At 49.4% G+C, this 26282-nt stretch overlaps 1 protein-coding gene across 1 annotated transcript in view; it reads left to right on the top strand.

The window, feature by feature from the left end:
• Nucleotides 1-26282, top strand: part of LOC125949814 (uncharacterized) — a 47217-nt gene continuing 20935 nt past the window's right edge. Inside the window, exon 1 of the mRNA XM_049677199.1 lies at nucleotides 1-754. Within this exon, the coding sequence (XP_049533156.1) occupies nucleotides 1-754 (754 nt within the window). The remainder of the gene's footprint in view (nucleotides 755-26282) is intronic.

Here is a 26282-nt window from a genome sequence, read left to right on the forward strand (position 1 = left end):
ATGCTGTTCGAGGCGGTCCAGTGTGGCGACCTGGAGCGGGTCCGCTACCTGTTGGACGATGGGGCGGACATTAATGCGCGCGATGACAAGTTCTTCAACACGGCGCTGCACCGGGCCGTCTTTGCGCGCCAGCACCGGCCCGAGCTGATCGAGCTGCTGGTGGCCCGCGGTGCCGACTGCAACGCGCTCAACAAGAAACGGCTGACCGCGTCCGAGCTGGCGCTCGAGAACCATCTCGAGGAGGTGGCCAAACAGCTGATCCGTTGCGAAACCGAACACCTGGATGACCATCTGGCCTACTATCTGCTGATACGGCGCGGCAATCTGCAGCTGTTCGAGTATCTGATCTCGCTCAAGCGGCTCCGGTACGAGGACGAGATCCTGATCATCGCCAAGGCGTACGGTGAGCTGCGGCTGAAGAACGTGCCGCTCAAGGAACCGATGGAGTCGTATCTGAACGAGATCCTCATCAACCACGACTACTGGCTGCGAAACGAGGCTGGCGGTGGTACTGTTGCTGATGGTCGCCGTCGTCCGGCCACCGTCCGCCGGAGGCAGTTGCGTACCGAGAACGTACGCCGGCTGCAGGCGATCGTCGAGTGTGTGCGGGAGCTGTGCGGCGCGTACGACACCCACAATCTGATGGACGTCGATAGTATGTTCCTGCTGCGGTTGTCCCACATCCTGGAGAATCTACTCTTCGTGCGCAACCACTACAAGCAGCTACCGCTGCACCACGTGGAGTTCTGTATTGGTGAGTAATGCGTTTGCGTGTTTGCTTATCTTTGTCTGCTGGAGGAAGTATTTAAAGAAGCTTCTCTATGACCAGCTTCGAGGGAAGTACTCTTGGTAGAAGATACTAAGTGAAACAGAAGCAGGTTCTTGTGATTTTGAAATCCTCAACTGTTAATGTTCATCATGTCTTTTGCTTGTATCTGTAACTGCCCGTGACTGTACTAATCACATTAGTCGTCAGTGGCGAAACATCTACTTTTGACAACCATATCGAGGATATCGACATCAACGAGGAGCCTGCGAAAGGGCCTCTCCCTAAGCTCATCCAATAAACATGGCGCCAGCCTTCTATGATGATTTTACTAATCAATTTTAATTTGATGCAACATTTGAATGACAACCGAGTTGTTTTTTCCTCAGCTCATAGTCCCGCCCCCCACTGCGGAAGCTGTTGTCGGAACGACCCCCCGCCAATCGATAACATGAAGCACCAAACGCACGGGGCCTCTAATGCTCTCTGTTTAGATCGCAAATCATTCCTTCCTAGCCAACACGAATCATATTCACAATCTGCTGCCATATACATTTCTATATGCATTGGCGTATATGAATGCCCCCCCCCCCTCTCCTTCCTTCCTCCCCGAAGCAGGATTTTGTATTAGAATGCGGGGCTTGCCCTGGGACTTGGCCCGGGGGGGATGGTTTAGTCCCGGAGTCCGGAAGCTGAGCGAGCGGAACTAATTTTTCCGAACGCACTCCCTGCGCCGCCTCCCGGTGTCACCTCCGTTTGCTGCTGTTCGTGCTGCTGTTGGTGAGCGTCAAAGCGCGCGCCTCAGCCACGGAATTAGTTTTATGCCTTTCGGGCCGCGGTTTTACTCTTATTTAAACAACTTTCGCCTCGCGCACCAACGCGCGACGGTACGCGCTAGTCACTAGTCATCGCCGTCGCCGTCGTCATCATTACGCCAGTAACGTCAGTCATTACCATCATTAGCTAAAAACCGCCACCCACCAGCACCGGCGGCTGCAGGATCCATGGTGGGGTGCTTAGAAAAAGTGAATCGAAAGTGAGGTTGGTGGCGGTGAGGTACACCTCCGCCCGCTGTACAATTTCCACCCTTTCTCTGGCGAGCTTGCGCTTGGAAATAGCTTGCCAAAAACTATCGCGAATGTCATTTTGTTACAATTCTTTCCTTATTTTATAACAAGAAAAGTGCCACCTATTGGTTCATTGTGAATTGGTTTTCCAGGATCAACCAATTCTTAGCCCACATTTCCTGGAGATGCATTATCATTTTTTTTGTTTTTTGGTGGCCCATCTACGATTCTCGAACACTCTACGGTACTCTCGCCGCATTAAACAACCTCCGCTGGTGTGGATATTTTTTAAAAAGGACTCATCCTCCATATCCGGCCCAGTTCTCTGTTCCCCGCCGTCCCAACATTCCATGGGCCAGCTGTCTCGCTAAGGCGCGCGCATTTCGGAACGTGAAAAACGCGACCCCTAGAAATGGCTCGTGGGTTCGTGTCGCGCCCGAAGACGCTACCGTGCACGTTTGTGGGGGTGTGTGTGTGAGTGTATGTGTCTCGCGTAGTACGAAGATGAAGACGAGCTCTTACCATCCGGATGCAAACCGCGGACTAAGCTTCCGGTCCTTTGGCGCTGCTCAAACTCATAACTCGCTCGCTTTCTTCGCCCTTTCGAGTGGTGCCCGTTCTACGCCATCCTTCAATGCGAAGATCACTCACTCCCTGTTACCGCTTGTGTAATGTAATGTGGACCGTGGTTCGCGGTGGATGCGACAGCACTCCTTATTGCTGTTCCAATAGCTACATTTCGAAATGGTCAAATGGTGTGATGGCGCACATGACGACATGATGACACCCGATGGCTAGACGCATAAATTCTACTCAAAGCAATAAAATTTTACTTCGAGCAAATGCCTACCAGCCAGCACGCCATCGGACACTATAGTTCTAGTGGCCGTTTCGTCTGCACCAATGCGAGCAGAAACATGTGTGCCAACTCTGATCAGACATCCTTCGAGACGCATCAAGCCCTTAACAACGCGCGTTCCTCGTCACAACACCATCGAACGAACCGGCATTCGCCGAAAGGCAAAAAACGCAACAAACGATGGCTTACTCAGCTCATCTCAGCAGAATCATCAACAACAGACGCTCGAGCAGTTCAAAAAAACATTCAAAGAATCAGAAGTAACACAAAAAAAAAGTGTGATGAATCACGTGTATACGGCCAGACACCGGCAGCTTCCTTGCGGATGGTCAGTTTTGTTTGGAATCGCACGCAAAAAGGGACGACACCGGCAAGCCCCTCCAGCCTCTGTCACAAACACACACCCCGGCAAAAACAGCAGCAAAAGCAGCAGCAGCAGCTGTATTTGTGATGTGCACATGCTTTACGACCAGCTGGTTTTGGCCCCGAAAACGATGGGGTGCAAAAGAACCCAACAAAACAGCACGGAAAAAGGACGGAAATGAATCCTCGCAGACACACGCACACACACGCACACCCAAACGCACGGCCACATGGTGTGTCCGAATTTGGAAAAAAAAGGGTTCATCGTCCTTTTCCTGCCCAGCTCCCGTCGATGAAGGGCGAGCCGATGAGCGACCTGCCGGCTTTGACCAGACGGCATTACCGGCCGGTCGACGGGGACGGTAATCAGATTACCAAAAATATATTATCTGCCAACTGCCAACGACTTGTTGGTCGATGCTGAAGAGAGAGAGGAGGAATGGCGGAACGAGGAAGCGAAGTTTCGGTGGTTTAACCCCTGTTACCGGCGGTTACCCTTAAACCTATCCTCCCGCCCTGCTTCTCGGAACATCGTCTTTTGACCACATAGCCAGCGGTGTTCCGTTTTTCTTTCCCTCCGTTTTCCGCTGGTTGCCTTGTTGACAGCTCGTGTTCCAGCCGGAACGCCGCGTTAATGTCCTGGTTCCTGTTTTTTTTTTTTTTTTAGGAGGAACACCACCCACCCGGCAGTGGGAACGGGGAAGTAAACGTTTATTGGAGCGTGCCGAAGGGATCCGACCATGTTTTGACCCGAAAAAAAAAAGACGCAAAACCCCAGACGCTAAGAGCGACCGGCGGGAGCGGGAGTTTCCGCTCGTGCTGCTCCGAATCCGAAAGATTAAAGGCGAGAATACAGGGAAGAGGAGAGGCAGTGTTGGCTGTCCTGACCGAATGTCCTTTTGGCCTCGTTTCAGTGGCAAAAAAAGGAATCGAAAACAGGAAGGAGAAAGTGAATCGAAGGCGGAAGCTAGCTGTATTTCAGGGCCCGAAAGCGACGTAACGACGTGACGCCATTAATTGACATGGAAAGGGGACGGTAACGGTAAAGAAGCCATTTGGCCATTTGGTTACGCTAATTTGTGCGTAACCGGTGTTGGGATGTTAGTTGGTGGTGGTGGTGGTGGTGGTCAAGCGAGCGGATTTCCGGAACACAACAGAAAGGATCAGGAGAATCGGAAATGGTTGGATGAATACTTTCACCATTTTACGTGATCCGCACTCCGCCCAACAATCTGTCAGATATCTCAATGCTGCCAGTTCGAGTTTTTGCGAAATTCCTCTAGTCCCTAACTCCACGCTTCTCTCGATTTGTTAAACAAACATCGTCGTCTGTCCTCAGTGGTCTTGTGCAGACAATCGCGCACATCGGGGTATGACCGTACCCAACACCATTCGGGAACTTGTCGAGTGGTCCGGTGTGTCGACACCTACGATCCTACGATGTAGTTGCACTGCGAGGCGTCGTTTGTTATTTAACCTTCCTCACCATCAAGCCATTGGACGCCTCACGTGCAATGGGTTGGGGGAGTAGTGCAACAAATAAAAAAAAGGAGTATGGAAACGCAAATCGCGGTTCGACTGCCACTCACTGCCAGACACTCGCGCATCGGATGCTGTTGTGAAGGCAATCGCGAGATACAACGGTGCCCATGGTGTGTCTCGCGGTTTGGGTGTGACTGAGGAGATGCGCAGAGAAGGAAGAGGAAGTGGAAGTGGACGGAGCAACAACGGCGAAGATCGCGAATACGCAAAACGACCGCTAAATGCATTCGCCAACAGAGCGCCGAGAGGGGTCAAAGACGAGACCAGACCAGACCAGCCCAGAGCCAGAGCTGCATCTTTGTGCGCTTGGGATGCTGCTTTCTAAACCCCCGGCCAACCTTCACTCACGATTCCTTGTAGTCCCTCGTACGCGCCCTCGTGTCCGTTCCAGTGCATCAGCGTGTACCAATACAAGCGGAGCGAATGGGCAAAAACGAGTTCGCATGCCCGATACAATCTAGAACGCCGAGAAGCCGGGGGGAAAAAAGTGACGCGAATTCGCGAGGGCATCCGCATCCGCGACAGTTGTTCCGGTACGCGGACGGGAAAGGGGGGGGGGGGGGTGTACCGAGTGATGCAAAGTGCATTACTTTTTATGATTTCTTTTTTTTATGATTTCTTTACGCCCCGCTTTCGTTGCGATCTTTGCGCTTTGCGTTTAACCAACACGATCGTTTCTTACGCTCGTAACTCACGCAGACGCTCGCGACGATCGTCGAGCTCGATGGTCGAAGCGGATGGTCGAGATAATAATAAGATAGCACTACAGAAGAAAAACAAAAAACTACTCGCGAACCCGAAACAAAGCGCAATGTGTGCGTTGGACGAGGTGGAGAAAAAAAGTATGCCACCACCTTTGGAGGGCACACGGTGCGGGCCGTGCGTGTCGCGCAACGAGGAGATGCGCCCTCTGCATCTTCACTCGCGGTGCTGTTCGTTCATCTTTCGCTGCATGATGCGTGGCGTGTAAAGAGGTCTCGCAAGTGAATAGAGAAAAATATGGTAATAATAATAAACAAAAATAGCCAACGGCGGCCGGCTTGCGGGGTGCCGGCGAGCATTTGCGAATAGGAGCTCTAAATATGGAGCTAGCGGGCCTGTCTGTGGTGGTGTTGGTGGCTGGTCGCGAGATTTACGACGCCCGTGCCTTGGAGGTTTAGCTGCAATTCGTCGGCTGGTCGCGAGTTTTGCAAGCAGTTTTTTGTATTCGAAAAGATAAAGCAAAACAAAACGTATATCATCATATCTCTCTTTTGTCGCTTCAGGAACAACTAAAATGTTTTGGCATTTATAAGGGACACTCTTTTAGATAGTTTGACTACCTGATCAAAAGGAGAGAGTGTTGAAACATGTTATCCTCCTAAGCCGGAACCCCAAAACCAGAAACCGGATACACCAAACCAACCGCATTACATTCAACACGATGAGACGATAAACAAACTAAAATGCAGACACTGGCAACTATCATCGCGATCATCAAGATGATCGTCACGGTATGGCTGCAATCCCCCCCGTGCTCGCGTGTGGTGCTACATTTTTCCTCCTTTTTTTGGAATTCTCTTCCGTAAGCTTTGAAGGCATATTCCTTGCACAGACCATACAGAACGTCTGCCTGTCTAGAAGTAAAAAATCTAATGGATGCTAATCCAGACTGACTGCAGAGAGAGAGAGTTAATGTCAATTTAGCAGTTGCATCTACCGTTTGACAAACGCCCAACGCAACCGCAACTAGCACACACCAAAGTGCAAAACTGCATGCTACGGAAGTGGTACGTTCGCGAGTGCGTGCATCTCGGTGTGCACGCAGACAAATTGAACGGGAATTTAAAAATAAGTCTGAGCCAGCGTCATTGTTTCCATCGCCGCACCGCACGAACGCTGGATGCACCAACCTCGTTTACCTCATAATCGCTGGTGCATTCGTTGAATTAGACGTCTTTACATTGTACCGGCGACTCCAGGCCAGGGGGGGGGGGGCACCGAAAGAGTGGCCACCGTGTAAAAACGTGTATTCTTTTTCACCGGCGTGGAAGATGTGCAATACTCTAATCTTATCACGCTGGTAGTTGGCGATAACTCGGCTTGCCCGTACCCTAACACGCCACGCGTGTTAAGAGAAGTCAGCTAGGCAGCAGCTTATAAGGCCGCTGCCTGGCACTGCAGTCGTTGTTTACACCAACTTTTCTTCCTTTTTTTATTTGTTGCCTGTGGCATACACTTTTTCATCCGTGTTTATTTGCCTCACTGGCGGTGCACTATTTTTGCACTAGGCCTGCTGCTGCTGCAAACCCGTGGTGGTCGTGGTGGTGCATCCGTGCGTGGTGAATGCTCGGCGCTCACCGCTCCCGTCGGATTTCTTTCCTTGCCCATTTCCTTTTGCGAAATGTTTCGCCGGCGTACGCCAGAGACGTCTTCCAGAATGCCAGAAACGGTGCCGGATCGAAACGCGATATCGAAACGGTTCGGGATGCGGGCGGTTCGTGTACGTTTAGGAGTGATTTGGGGTGGAAGGGTGAAAAATGGAATGCCGAAGGTAAATTGCGTTCACAAGTTTATTTATTCGGTTTCGCAGAACATTAGCTACCGCGAAAAACCTCGTTCTTTCAATCAGCATCGGTACAAAGTAAATGGTGTGACTAATTTCTTCACGGTAGTTAAAAGTGCTCCGACGTTCATGCAAGCTGATTGTTTTTTTTTTTTAATAAACTAGATTTATGATTATGAAACAAAAAAGGTCGTACAAATGCTTGTTTGGAAATACCTTTTTGGCGAAGAAACCCATTACATGTATTCAAATAAGTTAAGGAATGCGTTCATGTTGAAGTAGGCCAGGAGTAATCGTAACTAACCGATTAGAATCATCACAGTTAACATAGGGAAGGAAAAGATGCTGAAAATCAGCTTATTCCTAGTTTTTCTTTCATCCAGTACCGTTCTTGTTTCCTAGTGTAACCTTATCGAAGTGGAACACGTTGCAAGTAAAGCAGTGAACAAAATATCTGAGACAGTGCGACGGTATCGACATTGATTCCGAAGAATATCAAAATTTCGGCGAGGGAGCTGTAGTGCAGGATATGTAAATCGAATTTGAACAACGGTCAATGGCACTATTCCACTCCATCAACCTAGGTATTCTGGTGGAGTATCCTATCCCAAGACGCTCACGAATACACTAGTGACCAACAAGAGTCAACGCACCACCAGGTTAGTGCCAGCCCAGAAGCGGTAGAATATGGTTCTCTTTCCGCCAGTGGCAGTGCGTTTGTGAGTTTGTTCAACCTTTACTGCCAGACTGTCGCGATCACGAAACGTGATACTCTTGCGGTGCAAAAACGTATCGAAATCAATTCGACACCGAGCCACCGCTCTCCAATTATGTCCATTTTCCATTGCACCAATTAGTTCGATTTTCCTTGGTAATCAACACTGCCTCCTCGAATCTCGTCCAACGTGTCCTGCGGCCATAATTAACAGCCAGCTTGGGAAAAACGCGACGAATTCGATATCATCCGAGCTGGAGGCTGGCGGGGGAGAGGTGAGGACTCTTCGTTAGATTCGTTATCTTTTTCGTAAACCCCCGCAGGGTTTACGGGGTTGAATCACTTTAACCTGTTGTACCCTTCGTGCGAAATGTTCGGCCGCGTCCGGGCTGTTGTTTAATAAGACGTTTTCCCGGGACTTCCCCACCCCCGGGCAGAGGCTTATTGGCTTCGGTTTGTGCGGATATCCAATTGGGTGCATAAATTCGATGGAAGGTAATCCACCCTTTGCGTCCGTCGAACCGATTTTCCGATCGCTCCCGTGCCCCATCGTTGTTGCTTTCCTTTCCTTCGAATCCGGACACAACCATGCGCATCGTGCCATCGGAAGAAAACGTCACAAGATGGCTAGGTAACGGAAATCGAAACAAAAACGAAAAGGAACAAAACTCTTTCGAGTGCCACATGCATTATGCACGATCATCACCATCATCGTCATCGTCGTCGTCGTCGTCGTCTTCGTCGCCGCCAAGGATACCTCGGCTACCTTACTAGGCAGACACTAACACACACACATGTGCTGCTGCTGCTGCTACTAGCTGGGTGGCATTAGCCTACCATCTTCGCCCAACCTAAACGCCCTCATCCTCCTTCAAGAAACTTATAATCAACCGTCCGAATCGCCAAGAAATTACCAGAATTGCACTTAAATATGCACGCACAGCACAACCGATCGAACGCGTGTGCATGTGTGTGGTTATGTGTGATTGCCCGTTCACTCGCACACCTTCTCTCTCACACCCACACACACACACACACAAACACACACTAAAAACACACTGCTTCTTGTCTTTGTGTGTGGAATGGTGTGTTTCTTGAGATTCTCTTAAGATACCGCCCAAGAACCACCCCCTCCGGATGGGTGGGGTGGACTTCTTGGCCAGCAGCCGATTCGATTGTGACCGTCCTCTTCCCACACGAGCGCCTTCCGTGTCCTGTGTGTATGTGTGTATGTTAGAGGTAGTGGATGGGGGGGGCACTGGGGTCGGGTAACGTCTTGGCAAGACGTTGCTTCGCTCGGACCGAACCCGAAGAAGGTATACGTGTCCCTCCCCCGGTTGCTCGGCGCTAGGATCCTCGGACCGACTTTCTTATCTCTTGGCCGTATTTTATAATTGCATAAAACTACTTGCGACCCACCGACACACACACACACACACACACACACACACATCCATAAACCCTCAGCCTTAATCCGGTTCGAGCTGCGAAGGTAACAGAAGGTGGTGTAGAAGCGGGAAGGTGTGAAAGGAGGAAGCCCCCGTGTGTGAGTGTGTGTGTGTGTGTGTGAGAGAGAGAGAGAGGAAAGTAGAGAAGGGTCTATAGACAGCAAAAGGAAAACCAAACCTTTCGGTTCCCGAGCATAACCAACCCACCCACCCACCCACAATCCCCGGGCCAAGAAAGCATCGAGCTTTACCTTTTCTTCCGGTCCCGTTCCGACTTTGGTCGGTTCGTAAGTGTCTGTGTGTGGTTGTACGTGTGTGTTTGACTGTGTGTGTGTGTAACCTCACACCCACACAACCGCGCCACACATGGTTGGCCGAGAAGAGCAGACACATACAAACACCTTACTGATGGCAGCATCTTAATAAAAGATCTTGAAGCCCCCGGCCGCCTCGCACTCGTTGGCCGGTTCGCCGGAATTGGGAAGCTGGGTTGGGGAATGATGCATATTATTAGCAGGCGGACAGCCTCATTTCCTTCCTCATTTCCTCGCTTCCACCAACCCTTTCCGAAGAAGGTGGGATGCTTCATTATCCACAGTCGAAAGGGATTATTTGCAGGACGCTTAGGCGCTCGGTGTGCACAAGACAAAGAAGGATCACGGCAGAGAGAGAATGAAAGAGAGAGTGAAAGAGAGAGAGAGAGAGAGAGAGAGAGAGAGAAAGAGAGAGAGAGAGAAGGAGATTTTAAGATTTTCTCCTGGTTTGTGGTTTTCCGGTAATCGACATCCGCCACTCTCCCGGACTGTATGTGTGCCGGACCGAACTGGACTGTATGTGTGCGCTGCGGTTGGTCCCGGGCCGACCATCACCACCCACTGGCGTGCTAGCCTGGACATACATTATAGATAAGACGCACGCACGCACGTGCGTGCGTGTTTGTGTTTGTGCGGAACACAAACACACGCATCAAGCCCAGCGGCCAGCTGCAAGAGGTTCAAAGATCTAGCACGGCCCAGGTTTCGGCAAAGTAATCCCCTCCCCCCCCCCCCACACTTCTTGACCTGGCACCGGACCTTTGGTACCACTTCGAGCTTCGAGTTTGTCATCCTCGCCTTGGCCAATGCGACTCTTCGTTGATCTGACAGCTCCAGGACATCCGGCTGGAAGCTGGAAAACAATCAATCCCGACAGTGACCGATCAAGGGAATCGTTTTTAACAAAGTCCGCCTTTTTCCTTTCTTCGTTGCAATGAACTTTCTTCAACTTCTTGAGAACCACCGTGTTGAGGCGTCGAGAAGAGTGTCTTTAGAAATCCGTTTTCTCACTACCGACCCGTCGTGACGGTCAATATATAACCGGATTGACCAGTGAGCCGGAAGTGGCTGGGAATGGCAAGGAAGGATTTAATGACGCACGATGGGGTGGCAAGTTCGCCTTTTCCTTGGAACACTTCTTAGTGCGAGCGAGACCGAGATAGTGAAGCGGTGTGGTGCGTGTGTGGGTATGTGTGTGTTTGTTGGTGTGCGTGCGAGAGCAGCATAGCGGTGGAAAATGGAAAGATGTGAAACGTCTTAAACAACGGTCCCATCGAGCGGCAACAACCACCATCCCCATTCTAAGGCCCATTCTAAGATGCTGCCTCTGCGAACAGCTTCTTCCACCCGAGCGCCCTCTAGCGAGGGGAGGGGGGGGGAGGAGGGTGGGCTGCCTTACCTTGCGCCAACCCAGCGCCGGGCGGTGGGTGGCTCCAATTTAATGAGAAAACCAGGGGATGAAGCAGGGTGATGCATCGGTTTTTATAGGCGAGCGACAGAGACGGCGCTAGGGAGCGCTTCGAGGAGGAGGAGGGTGGAGAGGGGACGGGGACCTTCGTCTTCGCCCGACACCCGAACTGAACCATTTCCACCCCGGCGGGGGTGTAGTTGTAGTGCTGGTGGGTGGGAAACTGAAGAATGGATTCGATTTGAAATTCAAAACCACCCCGGCAAACATCCCGGACCGGCTGCTCGTGTCAAGGTGCTGGTCAAGATCCGAGCTCCCTGTCCGAGCAACGAGCTGCGAAGGAAAGGGGGCAGGGTGGCGACTGCGGGTGGTAGGCAGGCAGGAAGGAAGGAAGGAAGGCGGGCAGGCAGGCAGGCTCGGTTCCCCGGGATGATGTCCGATACAGGGCCGCTCGATTGCAGCACCAGCATCTTGTAAGACGTTTTCCCATTTTCCAAGACATTTTCCAAGACATTCTCCATGCCACTGCCAGTCCCCCACTCCGCATTTCCACCACTTTGCACAACAATGCCCTTCCTAGCGCACCTTCTGCATCCCTCCTTCCCCTTGTCTGCTGGTCCTGGCGGTTGTTTTTCCCTTCTCCATTCCCGTCGCCTTGAAACCACAAGAAAATGAGCGAACGTGTTGTGCCACAGACCGGATCGAAGACGGTCCACCGTTCGTGTACTGGCCAGTTTCAACACTGCTAGAGTGCATGTATGTGTGTGTGCTAGGGAACCTTCCGGAAACAAGCTAAGGATATAGCCTAGAAAGAGGATCGATGAAGGTGTAGGATAGGGACCGCTCCTATCTCCAGTTAGGACCGTTGCTTCCCGAGACCCAACGGCCTTTCTAGAGGCTGTGTACTTCGCAGATTTGGTCAATTTCGAAATCGACGGTCGATGATGAGCATTATCCTTAGCCACCTACATGCCAAGGCAAATCCTACTCATAGATACTTCCAAGGTCGATCTATGTTACAATCTAATTTTAATTAATTAGTGGAAAACCGAGTAATCCTTACAAAGCGGGGAAGAGGACTTCCCCCCGATTGCCCATTACTTTGGAAGTGGGAGTGTTACGATAGACAATTATGAACCTTTCCTGTTTTGATTTTTCCGAAAAAGGTTGCATATCCCTAATACGATCCAAAGTAATGAGATGCTCATTAGAGCCGCAAATCCGTACAAAAGGAATGGAAAAGAGGAAATTCACAGACGAAAAAAATGAAAATCTGAGCAAAATCATGCTTAGCATAATCTACTGTCTGACCTTAACCTCGGTTTGGCTTGACGCCAGTAACACATTTGCGCAGATATAAGAACCAAATAATTCTTCATTTTCCCTCGTGTTATCCCTGCTAGGATATCGTATCCACCGGACAGATAGCTCACATACAACTGGCAGCGATTAGTTGCAGTCACACAAATCCTGCCGACTAAATCCTTCGGAGACACTAACGGTCCTGGTTGCGTCGAGACAGCGACGGCAGCGTCTCAGATGCCACCTTTAGTGACCGGTCCGTCCGTCCGTCCGTCCGTCCGTCTGCCCTTTCGCTTCTTGCCATCCGGTTCAAGGACGGTTTTGTGTATGATTTACAGCTTTACTTACAACACAGGCCACAGCACCTTCCAGCACCAACCAACCATTTTCCACTGCATCCGATGTGGGCAAAAGCTTGGGGCATCTTGCTACAATGTTGCTTCTTCCCGGCCAGTTTTATGTTGACTTCAGGCTCCACATTACAACGACTCGACCCTTTTTTAGCCTCATCGAACGGTGAGGAGGCGCAGAAGGAGACGATCGAACTGCTTCGCCCTGTTGGATGAGCCCGCTGTGGGTAATAAAACGCACTTTGAGTTTGATTTAATACCACACCCTCGCAACCCTTGCCAAACCTCATCCCCGTTAACCGACAAGAGGATTTCTTCGTTTCCGTCGCTCTTGCTGGGCACGAACGGCATCGGGTTTAGGGAGGTGAGAAACGAAAAACACTCCTTGGAGCATGTGTTTATCGAACAAATTTATGGTCATACATTTGCCGGGCATATATTTTAGGGGTGGGACAAAGGCATTAAAAACCGTACCAACCACCGCTTTACGAGCCGTCATAAAAATGGTCACTTTTACATGGGGGGGCTACTGAATTTCTTCTCCATTTTTTGGACAAATATTTGAGCAACACTTTTTAGTGTGTGCTAAACCGTGGAATCCTTGCCCACAAGTTTTGCTACGTCATCATCTTAGATCCGTTTCAGTATAAACGCCAACTTGAAACTGCCAGAACCAAGATGCACGTCTTCAAGACTGCTTCTTTCAATGAACGATTTGTTGTACTGCAACTCGACTTGAAGGTCATTCCATTGAATCGTTCTCGTGCAAACACACAAGCACTGCACTGGCGCCCTTTCAAAGCGTGCCCTGGATGAGTTGATCCTTCGTCCATCGGGAATCCGGTTGGGTCATCTGCCTTTTGCAATACTGCACGTTGTATCTTGGCGCGTTTGAGACGCTAGACGTTCTTGGCCGACTGCTATAGAGCTGGTAGCTTGTGTCTAGCCGTACAACCATGTGGTCGCTTGGGCAGTTGAAATGTGAGCCAACCGTGGATCATGCCGGACGGAAGCAACCGTACCGTAGGATTCGGTTGGCGGTCACCAGCTCGGTCGCGATGCTATCGCCCTGTGCCGTGCTTTAATGAACTGGCGAAACGATAATCCAATTCTGTTCCAATTCGTGCTATGGCCTTATGCTCGTAGTCCGTACGTTGTGGCCTTTACTCGGGGGATTCTTGGCAATTCATCAAGATGCCGCGCGGAGTGAAAGTGATTTCGCTTGTTGGACGATGGTCGATGAATTTTGACCCTTAGTGCCTATGTGCACTAGATAGTCAGCAAATGTGGGTCATTTAATGGGCCTTACATATAGTGTGCAGTCCTCGTATGTCGATGGAATATGCAATAGAAAATGGCAATTGCTTAAGTCTAATTCAAGTTTTGTTTAGTCCAATCATCGTGCTATTAGCGTTTTCCATGTCTTTTGATTGTTTCACCATGGTTTTGGGTACATATTTTCACTTATCGGGTATTATTTACATTTAAAATGGAGCCCAGTTCAACATAACCGTAGCGGTACATTTGCTTAAAATCAGTTTCCCGGTTCTTCTACCTCGTGCGAATTCTTTTATCGCTAGAAGCAGCACGATACACAAAAAAGAAAATATCCAACCTCACAAGAGCATAAAGCAGCGGACATAATGCGAAAAACCGCCTTACTTCAATCCCCTTTCCAACATACACAGCTCCACCACACACGGTTTTCCGTTTGCTCACAGACACACAAACACATGCGATTTGCACACGAGCCACGCTGGAAAAGTGCTCCAGTGAGCGTCAGTGGTGGCGTCCCGTTTTCCGACGTGACCGTCCGGTGGTGCGATACCAGCAATAAAGTGTGGTAACATTTTTCTTTCCACTTTTGCTTCCATTTTTCTTGGCACCTTGGCAGCTTGCGGCGCGGTTTGGCTCGGCGACTTCACGCGGCGGCGACCAGGCCGCAAGCAAACGAACACGACAGTGCCGGGCATTATTTTCGCTTCCTATCTATAGTCACTTGTAATGTACCTTCGTTCGTTCAGTTTTCCACCAAGCAAACACACACACACACACACATGTGTGCTTCCATTAGTCGACAAGACAAGTTTTAAAAAAGGGCTTTGGCAGTGACTCCGTTTTGTGGTACATACTGTACCACTACCAACATCAGCCAGACGCTCGACCGGAAGCAGAAAAGAAAGCTTCGAATGTGTTAAAAAATACAAAATGAGACGCCAGCGACCGCGCCGTTCGAGGAGGAGCCGGGGAGGAGTTTTAAAATAAAACAGACAACTCGGAAGCAGAATGGGCTGGCCTGCGGTGCGGCTGCCAAGTGAGGCGGGTCTCAGTTCCGAAGCGAACGAACGGTATGTCGGTTGTTTTTCCATTTTTCCCCCGCACCACAAGCCCTTATTATCCTCACGGTCTTTTTTTTTTCTTCTACTTGACACCATATCAACACCATTACTTTGCGAACAGACACATACACATAGCTGACCCTGCCTGTGTTGTGGAGGGATGGGGCGAGAACATAGTGTCTGGTGTCATGGTTGTATTGCAAGGCGTAGTGCTGACTGAAACGATAAGTTGTTGGAATTTAAGAAATGTTTTTTACTCGGAAAACAAACATTCCTCTTTGCGTTTAACAGCATAGTTTGTGTGCGCAACTGAGTCGGTTGTATGTGAGGAATGTTTATAAATAGTTTGAAAATAGTTTTCACAAACACACAAACCAATAGACGGTAGTATGCATCCCAGAAAGATAGTTTGTTCGCTAGTTGAAATAATGCACAGCGTTTTTTTGGTAATAGTTAAAAAAAATTACATAAAATGTGCTTCATCTCCCTATAGGGTTGCCTCGAGTTGCTGCGGGTTACTACCTTATCCAAACACCACCCCAAAAACCTGACCGCTTGGTTCTCCGTCCATAACGGTGGTGTAGACTTCCGGTACGGCCCGAAAAGGGCCATTTTATCTTCATTTTTCCAACTCACTCCATGGGGGGAAGGTTCATTGCTGGCGATGGCTGGGATAGAAACACTGCATCACACATACAGAGCTAGCTCCAGCACACGTACACAGCTATGAAAAAGGAAGGAAACAGAAGAAAGAAAGAAAGAAAGAGATGTATAGAGAGAGAAAGAGAGAGAGAGTGGCCAAGGAGTGATATCTTATCCTTACCACGCGCGACGAACACACATTTTTTTCTGCTCCTCATAAATGGGCGATGCGGCACCAACGCGCACGTCCCCCGCTGTATGTGGCGTGTCCAAGTCGAACACCCCAGCCCACCCCACTCCATCTCGCCAAGCAGAAGGAGGAGTCCGAGGAGAAAGTAGAAACAGACAAAAAATGTAAAAAGGAAAAGCTGTCGGCTGTATTTCTTTTCTCCTTCACTTCCTGCGTCCTTTCTGGTCCTTCCATTGGCACTCCACCACCATTTTGGGCACGATGCGCCTAGGCCGCTTGTCTGTTCTTTCCGCGTTCCGTTTTGTGCTGAGTTCCTTTTTTTTTTGGGGGGGGAAAAAAGGAGGGCTCGGTTTCTTTTTTATCGATCCACGCTGCTTTTATTACAAGTAAGCATTTTTTATGTTCCCGGAAAAATTTTGAGCCTTTTTTTTATTTTTTTTTATCAAATCACTTCAACCAATGAAAACGTGCTACGATTTCAACATGGCGGTTGGCTTCAGCTCGTATGAAAGGCAAAAATGTACCAGTGTGGTGCTTGTGAGGACAGTCAATCAATAATTGGGCTATTGAAAAGTGTAACGATTGTATAAAAGCAAATTATCAATATCTTGTTTATTTACAAGTTTCACCAAGCACCAATTTCTCAAATACTATAAACACGAATAAGTCCGTTGTACGATTTATGCATCAAGGTATAATCTAATTAGAAAACAAAAGTGAGCAATTCCATTACCAGCTACAATCTTTCCAAACAATTCTCCTCGCAGTTGAAGCACATGCCAGAAAGGAAATGGATGGTTTTGCTGCACTATTGCACACACTCTCCATAGTAGTAATTGCAAACGATAACATTCACCAAACCCACCCAAAAAAATTGGCTCCAACCAGCGGAACGAACGGAAAATGGTACATCTGGAAACGCATTTCCCAAACAAACGCGTTCCACGACGGTTTTCAAAAAGTGTGCCGAGTTGCTGGATGCTGGTGATGGTGGTGGTGGTGGTGCAAACAATGCTCTCCGTTTTCACTGTTGCGCTTTTTACACAACACTGTCCGCTAGCGGCCACGTCGGTCCCACAAAAGGAATGGCTTCTGTCATACGGTGGAAATCCTCCTCTGTCCAGGAACCACCCAACTACCACTACCGCATCCGTGGGGAACGTCTCGGTGACGTCTCGCGGCTTCCGACTATCGCCATCCTCTGCACCATTTCCATTTCTCTGCGGTATTTTTGAGTGTGTGTGTGTTTTTCCGGTTTTCGGAACCCATTTTTCAATTCCCCGCTCCACGAATGACACCCCCGGTCTCGAGGTAGATGAAATTGTGGAAAAAAAAGAAAAGGTGAAAAACTCTTTCCCTTAGAAGAAAGGACTCCCGGACAAGGGGTCCTTTTCCGGACCTGTGTATTCATGTACCTGTCCCTTCCGTTCGAGCACAGCAGCATACTGTCAGAGTAAGGTGTCGGCGACGAATCATGAGGCTGGAGATCGGGAGGTGGGAAAGGGAGCGAAAATGGAGGAAAACCGCCAAGCGAAAGAATCATTCTCCCATCCCATCCCATCCCCCCGCTCTGCTGACACACCATTCCACAGCGCTAGGAGGGGGGAGTGTGTATAATTTGAAAAATAACTTCTTATTTTTTATGTCAGCACACACTAACACACTACGAGCGCACGGTTGTCTCGGTTGTCCTCTCGGTATTGTTTCGACCACGGCACCAATTACCTTCCGCCGTGGGTCGACCGAGGGCTGGGCGAAGAAGGCACGGACGTGGAAAGGAGTAAAATTACTCACGCCCCCTGGTACCTGCGTCTACCTGCGCACCGTCTGCCATTGGAGCGTATCCTTACGGAATCGTATGTGGTGTGGTACTTGCAGAAGCTGATGGCCTTTCCTGGCACCTTCAACCTGCTTTATATCAGACGCTCATCAGCCGCATGGAAGGCGTCGAGCGATAATTCCGCTTCAAGATGCGCCCGAGTTTTTCGGGAGGCCACGACAATTTGTCTCGCTGTCAAGATTCATCCTCAGCTCTCTCTCTCTCTCTCTCTCTCTCTCTCTCTCTCTCTCTCTCTCTCTCTCTCTCTTCATCCCTTTCTTTGCCGTTCATCGATCAAGGCACCCCAAAAAAAGGGAAGGGGTTCATCTTGCTGCTTGGATTTCACTTGGTGTTGGTATCCATTTTCGCGGTGACAGTAAATCCTGTAAGAAGGTTTCGCTTACGCAACTGGATGACGTTTTGCTACGAGGACGCTGGGTGGGTCTATTGACGATATTTGTTACACAAAAATAGCAGTGAAGTCGAGTCCTCGACGGCTTTTCATGCAGTGATCACGTTACGGCACACTCAAGGATTGAAAATTACCAAAAACCTTAGCAAATCGACGCGGATCTAAGCTCTGCTTGGTCATTACCTTTCATTGCTTTTAACTAAACAAACTTTTATGCCGCTGGTGCTGGTGCTGGTACCTAACCTGGTACCTGAGAAGCACGATGCCTTCAATGTGGACGATTCGTTCGTAAACTAAACCCAAACCTGCAACCCAACAAAAAAAATAACCAAATTTCAGTTCGTCCATTAATCACGAGCCGTGGTGGTGCACTTTTCGGACCTCCGGTCAAAGGTTTTTACCGTCGGCTACTGGCTCACGGGATTCGTGGTAAGAGCTTATTAGACTCCAGCCATTCTGCCGTGTGTGTGTGTGTGTGTGTGTGTGTGTGTGTGTGTGTGTGTGTGTGTGTGTGTGTGTGGGTGTGGGTGTGTGTGTGCTGCTGCTGCTACCGAGCGATGAAGCAAGTAATGTTGGCCGCACAGGATCATTAGTACGACTTTCGACATGCAAATCACTGTTCCTCTGGCCCGAATGGACGGTAGCATTCCTTTCCCTCTCTGATATTGAAAAACTGTGCAGTGGAAAGTTACTGCCCAGGCAAACCTTACAGAAAGGAAAGGAAAAATCGCTGCCACGCTATTTCAGGTGGTTCAAAGTTTAAACTCATTTTTTGGGAAAAAGTTCATTTTCGATTGCGCTGGCCAGTGGTCTGGGGGTTTTCCCTAGGCGAGTGCACGACCAGTGCACCAGTGTGACTGCGTGCACACGATTGGTACTGCTACCACATTAGCAACCAAGTGTTAAAACGGGCGATTCGATGTGGCAAACTTTTATGTTCTAGCTGCGCTCCACCTGTTTTGGGGGTTTCCGTAAACTCCTAAAAAACTCCTCCTACTTGCGGATACACACACGCACACACAAAAAGCTTATCGTTTGATTGTAAATGAAGCTCTCACTTTGGCTTGGCCGGCGGCCATACAAAGCGTTTTCGCTCGCAAGTCGCCAATTTCGCACATTTTATCATCATCACACCATACACCAACCACCTTCCGTATTCCCACTGGACACCGGCACCGGCAACAGAACGCAACGACGACGACGACAACGACGAAGCACATAAAGTGCAGAAAACCCACCACCCCCTCGCTTTTTACGCTCGCAAGCGGTCGTCGCAAATGCTCTCAGCTCGCCTGACGGAGGCAAAAAAAAACGCAAACTGGCGGAAAGCTAACGAACCGAATACACAAACAAAGCCCTTTGATGGATGGCGCGCAATGGGTACCGGGCAGCGGGTGGCAGTACCAGCCAGCGAAGCCAGAAAAAAAAACGGGAAAAAAACCGAAAGCTCGAACTCGAACTCGAGAAGGAATGCGAAAAACCTTCTTCGACTGGTCCGCAGACGGTAGAACTCCTGGTTGAGTGAAAAGCCCCGGGAACTCCTTACAAGACCGGCGCTGGTAACCGGGGATGTAAAGTGGTGAAGGTGGTGGTGTCGGAAAAGCGAGGGTTTGAATTCCTTTGGTAACATAAAAACACCCACCGGGTCGGACCAACCAACCGGCATTCGGGTTGAGTCATGTCCAGGGCGTACACTCCAGCGGGCCACCATTTTGGGGAAAGGGGTGTGGAGGGGGAGGGGGTCGAGGCTATGGCCAAGGAACAAAGACGAACCGAGCTTTTATGAGTCGATGGTAGCACCCTTCAGCTCCGACTTCCTTCTACCCCTCCCGCGCCATTACCTTCATTTTGCTGGACATTTTCTTTTGCCTTTGCCTTGCCCTTCTCCTTTCTCCTTCTCACAAAAGACAACAGATTGGAGCCTTCAAGGGGTGGGAAAGGGGAACGTGGATGGGCTGAGGGGATATTGTGCGACGCAAGGCAGAAGCCTTACGGAGTGCTGGAGTGCTCTTTTGGTTGTGCCCAACCGGGTGAAGCCAGTGGACCGTGCTGGCAGTGCTGTTTCTTGTCCCAAGACCCAAAAACCAGAAACCACCTCCGGAGACCATCACCCCAGCTCCCTTGGTTCCTGCTTCTTCGACTCTCTCTCTCTCTCTCTCTCTCCCTCGCTCTTCTTCTCGACCTCTCTAGAATGATTATTATTCCATATAATATTTTTTGCCGCTCTCCTTAATGCGTATTCCGGTCCCGGTGTTCCTTCACGGTACCACCACTGCGTCTACCCATCTCTCTCACTCCAACTGCTGCACATTCTCTCTCTGTCACTCCTTCTCTCTCTCTCTCTCTCTCTCTCTCTCTCTCTCTCTCTCTCTCTCTCTCTCTCTCTTTCTCTCTCTGTTTGCCACCCCGTTGGCCGTTTGCCGTTTGATGAATCGTACTTTTATTTATACATTTCTTCAGCGGAAACAATTCGCCACTCTGGCGTTAGACAACGTACCGTTTGATTAATTAGCAGCAGCAGCAGCAGCACCAACGCTAGCGCCATTGCGACGGTCCTCGCCAGCCCTAGACAAACGAGACACAGTGTAATGATGGGCTTTACAGTGCGCAATATTTTCTGATTTAATGCTTTGCTGTTTGCGAGTGGAAATAAATTGAATTAAATATCTCTTTCGAGCCGCACCCGGCAGCAAGAGCAGCAGCAGCAGCAGCAGTAGACGACGTTTGTTCGATAGACGAGTGCGCCATTTTTGGCTGTTTTTCGGTGGCCCTTCCTGGCCCTTCCACCAAAATCGACGTATCGACTCAACCAGCACGGCGCGTTTGTTGGACTGAGAAAATGCGGAACTGACTGAAAAGGTCACTGGATACGATGCAAGGTTTTATGATAAATTCCGGCAAAAGTAACATGACTTGAGGTGTAGTCCTTATGTGTAAATCTGCCTACGTTCAGATCCGAGAAGATACCACCGCTGCTAGTGCGTGGAAAAAGGTAACATTTAATTTTTATTTTTTAATTAAGAAAACCATCTCGCGGATGGTGTCACACTTCACTCGAGATTGTGCAACGATCCGTACTGGCCATGTCTAGAGCATTTCCACGCTCCGGTCGCTGGCACATTGGTCCACTCGAGTTCCTATCCCATCGCCTGCTTCCGCGGGGAAAATGAGTTTTTCCACGAGAAAAACTGCAAAAAAGCAGCACCAACTCTTGCGCCAAGCGAACCATGGTCCATGCCCGGGCATGCCCGGGCATGCCCGGTTGTCCGCGCGTTTTCTCAAGCGAAAAATTTACGCAAAATGCGACGACGAGGCAGAGGTCAGGGTGAGTGGTGGGAGTTTGTGCCCGGACAAACGTTTTAATTTTTTGTCTAATTAAAAAATAACACAATTAAAACCTCATCACCAGCAGCAACAGCGACCAGGCAGGGGGTTTGATTGGTTGAGCTGTACCGGGTGCTGCCATGGTTGCGATGTCGGCCGGCCGAAGACACTATGGCCGAAGCTGGACCATTATCTCCCTCCCCCCACCACTCCCCCTCTCCACGGTTCACTCTTAGTGTGCTCATCTCTAGCGCGATCGACGAGTGTCCTGCGGGTTTTTTTTACGCCCGTCGCTCGTTAATGTTCCCGGTTCTCTTGTGGCGGAACTTTTACGGAAAACGCGGGTCCAGCGTTCTAAGAGCAAAACCGAACGCGATTCATGAAATTGTGTCCTCGTCCCCCCCTTAACCGAGACACAATCCACACTCCGCTCATTATCGTGCAGACGGCAGAGCAAATATTTGGTCATTAAAACAACCTTTTGCGTTAAGTAGCAAAAGACGAGACGGTCGGTCGTTTGGTTGAATTATTTATTGAAAAAGAGAAACAGAAAAAAGAGGGGAACAGAGAAAGAGAGAGCGAGTACCACCAGCTGTGGTGGTTAGAGTGGTCACCGGCGTCTCCTTGTTCTGCTATTGTTTCACAATCACTGCACACCAAACGGACGCCGTTACGACTGGTTTTCGGTGTCACAGAACGTAGAATTCATTCCTGCCTTGATTGTACAATAAGAATCCTAGCCTCAGGATTGCGGCATGTCTGCAAGCAATAAACAGAACTGCGTTCTGGGCTCCCTTCGCTTCTTTTACCATTCCAATAAACGAACGGAACGAAAACCACTTCCCACATTCACTTTACCCTTCGGGAAACTCCTGAAAAAAAAAACATTCTAATTTTTAACGCAATTAATCGCACACCGTCTTCTGCGTCCGCCCCATGGTTCTGGGATGCTAATGAGAACGGAACACTTGACAGAGCAAAGTAGATGTAAAAAAAGATCTTAAATTTGCGTAAAATACGATTGCGACAATTAAATTACGACACCGAGGGGGATGCCCCTTCGAGCGAACACATATTGAAGCGATGTAAATTAACGACTCGTCCACCAAATGCCGGGCAGTTCTGAGTCAAGACGCTGTTAATTGTGCACTTAAGACGGCAGGAAGTGACCTGACTCTTCTTACTGCTGCTCAGCTTTCCATTTGATCAAATTGGAAGTGGTGACCGATAAATTAATTGATTGAAGATTGGAAGTGGTGACTCTTCTACAGAGTAACTTATCTAAAGTTGTTGTTTATAAGCTACTTCCTACAATTCAACAATCAAGCCAGTCCTTTTCTTGTAACACCGGTGGATACCGCTTTAAAATCGAGGATCCACCTTCCGAGGCAGGTGTGTATTTTGATCTAATTGCTGTTCACACCAGTTCAACCAGTTTGGTCAATAGTTGATTAATGTGGTTTGATGGTCAGACCACATGAAAGGGCATTAAACGGGACATCTACCCGCTCTAAGCTAATTGTTAGCAGATACTCTTTTCACATCCAATTATCCTGATCAACGCGTATTAGATCTGTGTACTGGTCTAGGGTGTCGTCGTATCTGAGATCTCTGTCTGCTCGCTAATTTGCTACATTTTTCATTGGCATCGCTTTTTCTTATCATCATCATAATCAGTGAGTGTGGTCTCACTGACGCATCTACTGACCATATGGTGAAGCATTCAAATGAGAAGTCAAATGATTTGTTCTACGTTCAGTAATTAGAGTATGGACTTTAAGACTTTAAGCAACACTTTTTAGAATCGCTTCGTCAAAGAAATGTTTAGGGTTCTCCGATGCGATTAGTTTATTACAACGCGTGGAATATCCTTCTTATCTACTCGCCTACAACTCCGAGCAGCACTTCGTCAGCACACTTAATTGGATTCCCATTTCGCTGAAAGTGTGACCGACAATGTTATCCACAAAAACGTAAAACTCTTCAAAAAACCCCCCGTCGCAGTCAATCACATCCGAACCACAAAGGAATGCGATTCGACAGCAGTTTTCCTTCCGAAACCCCAGAACCGAGGCATTAAACTAAGCGGCATCTTAAAGATTTATTACGGTCGATTGAATTGTCCCTGGTCGCCTGCCGGCCCGTCTGTCTGTTTGTCTGTCTGCCTTTTAGTGACCACCAGAAGGGGCTGAGCTGGACTGTTTTCTTTCGTAAAAGGGCTCTAAAACATTCCGTAGTGTCATTCCCACCCCTGCCTCTTGGCTCCTTTATCTTTGTTTTTAAACTGTTGCTCGTCTCTTGCGTCCGGACACACAGGACAACCACCTGTCACAAAAGGAGGAGGGGGGAGGGGGGTTAGTCCGAGCTATTAAAAGAAATTTATTCCATAAAGAACGTACGACGCCGACGACGAAGAGTACGTCCATTCAATTCAATCAATTTCCTTGGGCAGAGAGTCAAGCTCTGGGCACCAGGACTCTCGGTGCTCAGCTGCAGATAAACATAAACCGACTAGAACAGCTTAACGTTATCGTTTTGCTACCTTGGCAGCACCAGGCTAAGCACAAGCTATATCACGGATGGCCTGGACCTCGCGTAACCGGACGCTGTTCTTCCGGCGGGGTTTGGTCCTTTGCTTTTTTGTGCTAAATACTGTGCTTTAATTTAAACTTCTCTGCCTCTCACCCCCTGTAAGAGATAGTGTGTAGGTGTGTTTGTGAGTCCATCGTGCACTCTATCTCTCTCTCTCTCTCTCTCTCTTTTTGCATCCTTCTGGATTCTGGATGGCCATTCTATTTTTAATGCACATCGCCTCGGAACGACCAGCGAAAGGTTGTAGCAGCACAAACAACCTAAAAAAGGGAAGAAGAAACACCTTCATGCAGATAGGACAACCTCTCTCTCTCTCTCTCTTCTTCATCCACCTCCCTCCTTCGTTTTCTTCCGATTTTGACCGATTGTTTTTATGGCAACGGTCGTCGCCAACGTCGTTGTCGCTGTCGTCGCCGAGACGCTCCAACATTCCGGTCTGCACTTGAAAAGGAGGCCGGAGCACAGGAGAGCTGGTTCCTCCGGGTATCCTGGCTGGCTGCAACCCCCTTCATCAGGTGTATACTCTTTTGCCGCCGCTGCCACCACCACCACCACCACCTTTGCCGTTTTGACCGACATCACCGACCATCGCTCACAGGCGACAGAGAGACGCCCTCCCCCCCTTCCTTTTGCTGACCACCACCTCCTCCCTAGTGCACGGAGCGTCGGGTCCAACGAAAGCAGCGGCAGCGTCGTCAGCACAACGAACTTTCTTCGAGTGGGAATGAAATCCCCAACCCCCCATCCCTCTCCCTTTTCCCGGAAAATCGCGTCAACTTTCCGCGTCCGGGGGGGAGGTGCGTGGTGGGTGAGGGTAGGTGGAAGCTTTTTTGCGTTCCCTCGCGTCCATCTCGATGGTCCCCGTTTTCCGTTTCGCACTTCACTCCTTCTACTATTTCATTTTTTTTTGTTCTCTTTCACTTCTCTCCCGTGCTTTTAATTTTATTTTGTGCTGCGAGAAATAAATTAATTTTTCTTTCTCCCACCCCCCCCCCCACCCCCACTTCCCATTTTCCCAGCAGTTTTTTGTAGCGCTTCTCGTGCCGGTTTGCGCTGCGCCAGTGGCCGCCGGCGGTCGGGTCGGATGGATGGATGGTTTGTCGGATAAGTGCAAACAGAAATGAAAATGTGGAAATTAATACAAACTGCTCGTCGTCGTCGTCGTCGTCGTCGTACCATGGCGACAGTGGTAGGTCAGATGGTGGTGGGTGTAATGAGCACCGCATCCTGGACAGCACACCACGGTGAAGATGAAGAGGAAAGCTCATCATCGTCGTCGTCGTCGTCGTCGCCGTCGAGCTCGGTGCTCGAAAGGTTTTTCCTTTTCCCAGCCCCAACCCCAGCAGGATTGTTCGCTGTGGCGTTGACAAAGAAAATGGAAATGAAAAGGGATGACAGAGGACGGCAAACGAAACGTCCGGCACCATCCTCGTGGCCGGCCACGCCATCAACATCAACTCTTCTTCTCTTCTCCTCCTGCTCCGCTCCACTGCTGCTGTCATTATCGTATTTTCATTGCTCAACTCGATCAACTCGACGCCACTCGCGACGCCGCGACCATCATACTTCTCCTCTCTGGCCGACTGGTACTTCTGTGCTTTGTGCTGCTGCTGCTGCTGGGAAAGATATTTATTGCTGAAATAACATTTCCTCCAGCGCGAGATACTGCGCGCTCCGTAACTCCAGGGGTAACTAATAGAATGTTTTCATTTGAAAAATGTCCGCGACAGAAGAAGCTTTCAGCGAATTCGAAGGACAAATGGGGGCTCTCTCTCTCTCTCTCTCTCTCTCTCTCTCTCTCTCTCTCTCTCTCTCTCTCTCTCTCTCTCTCTCTTTCTGTCCGAACTCGGTGGCCGGCAGTAACTTTATCAAATTAAAATGCGTATCTGGTTCACTCATTATTTGTAAAATGCCGCGCTAGCGCCAATACAGCAACAAAACCGAGGGAGAAGGAACCGGGCAAATGAAAGCAATTCTCTTTTATCGCCAAAGAACCAACCACCACCATCTGGTTGGTGGTGTAGTAGTGCGGGAACTAGTTTCCCAAACCGCGCGTTTCCCAAACTCCCAGCCGCGTTTCCCAGGATGAAGCGAAAAGAACAAGAGGAAGGACAAATGCCCGAATGGCGGATGGAGCAAAAAGATTAAATTATCTCTAATTCATTTACAGCAATGAGGATGAAATATGAATTTCTTTCCCTGCAAACACACACACACACACACAAACCCGCCTACCCCGCCCGGATCGGTTTTTTTTTATGCTGGTCGGTTTCTGGTTTTAGTTT

Source organism: Anopheles darlingi, chromosome 2 (genome assembly GCF_943734745.1).
Source record: "Anopheles darlingi chromosome 2, idAnoDarlMG_H_01, whole genome shotgun sequence".
NCBI lineage: Eukaryota > Metazoa > Arthropoda > Insecta > Diptera > Culicidae > Anopheles > Anopheles darlingi.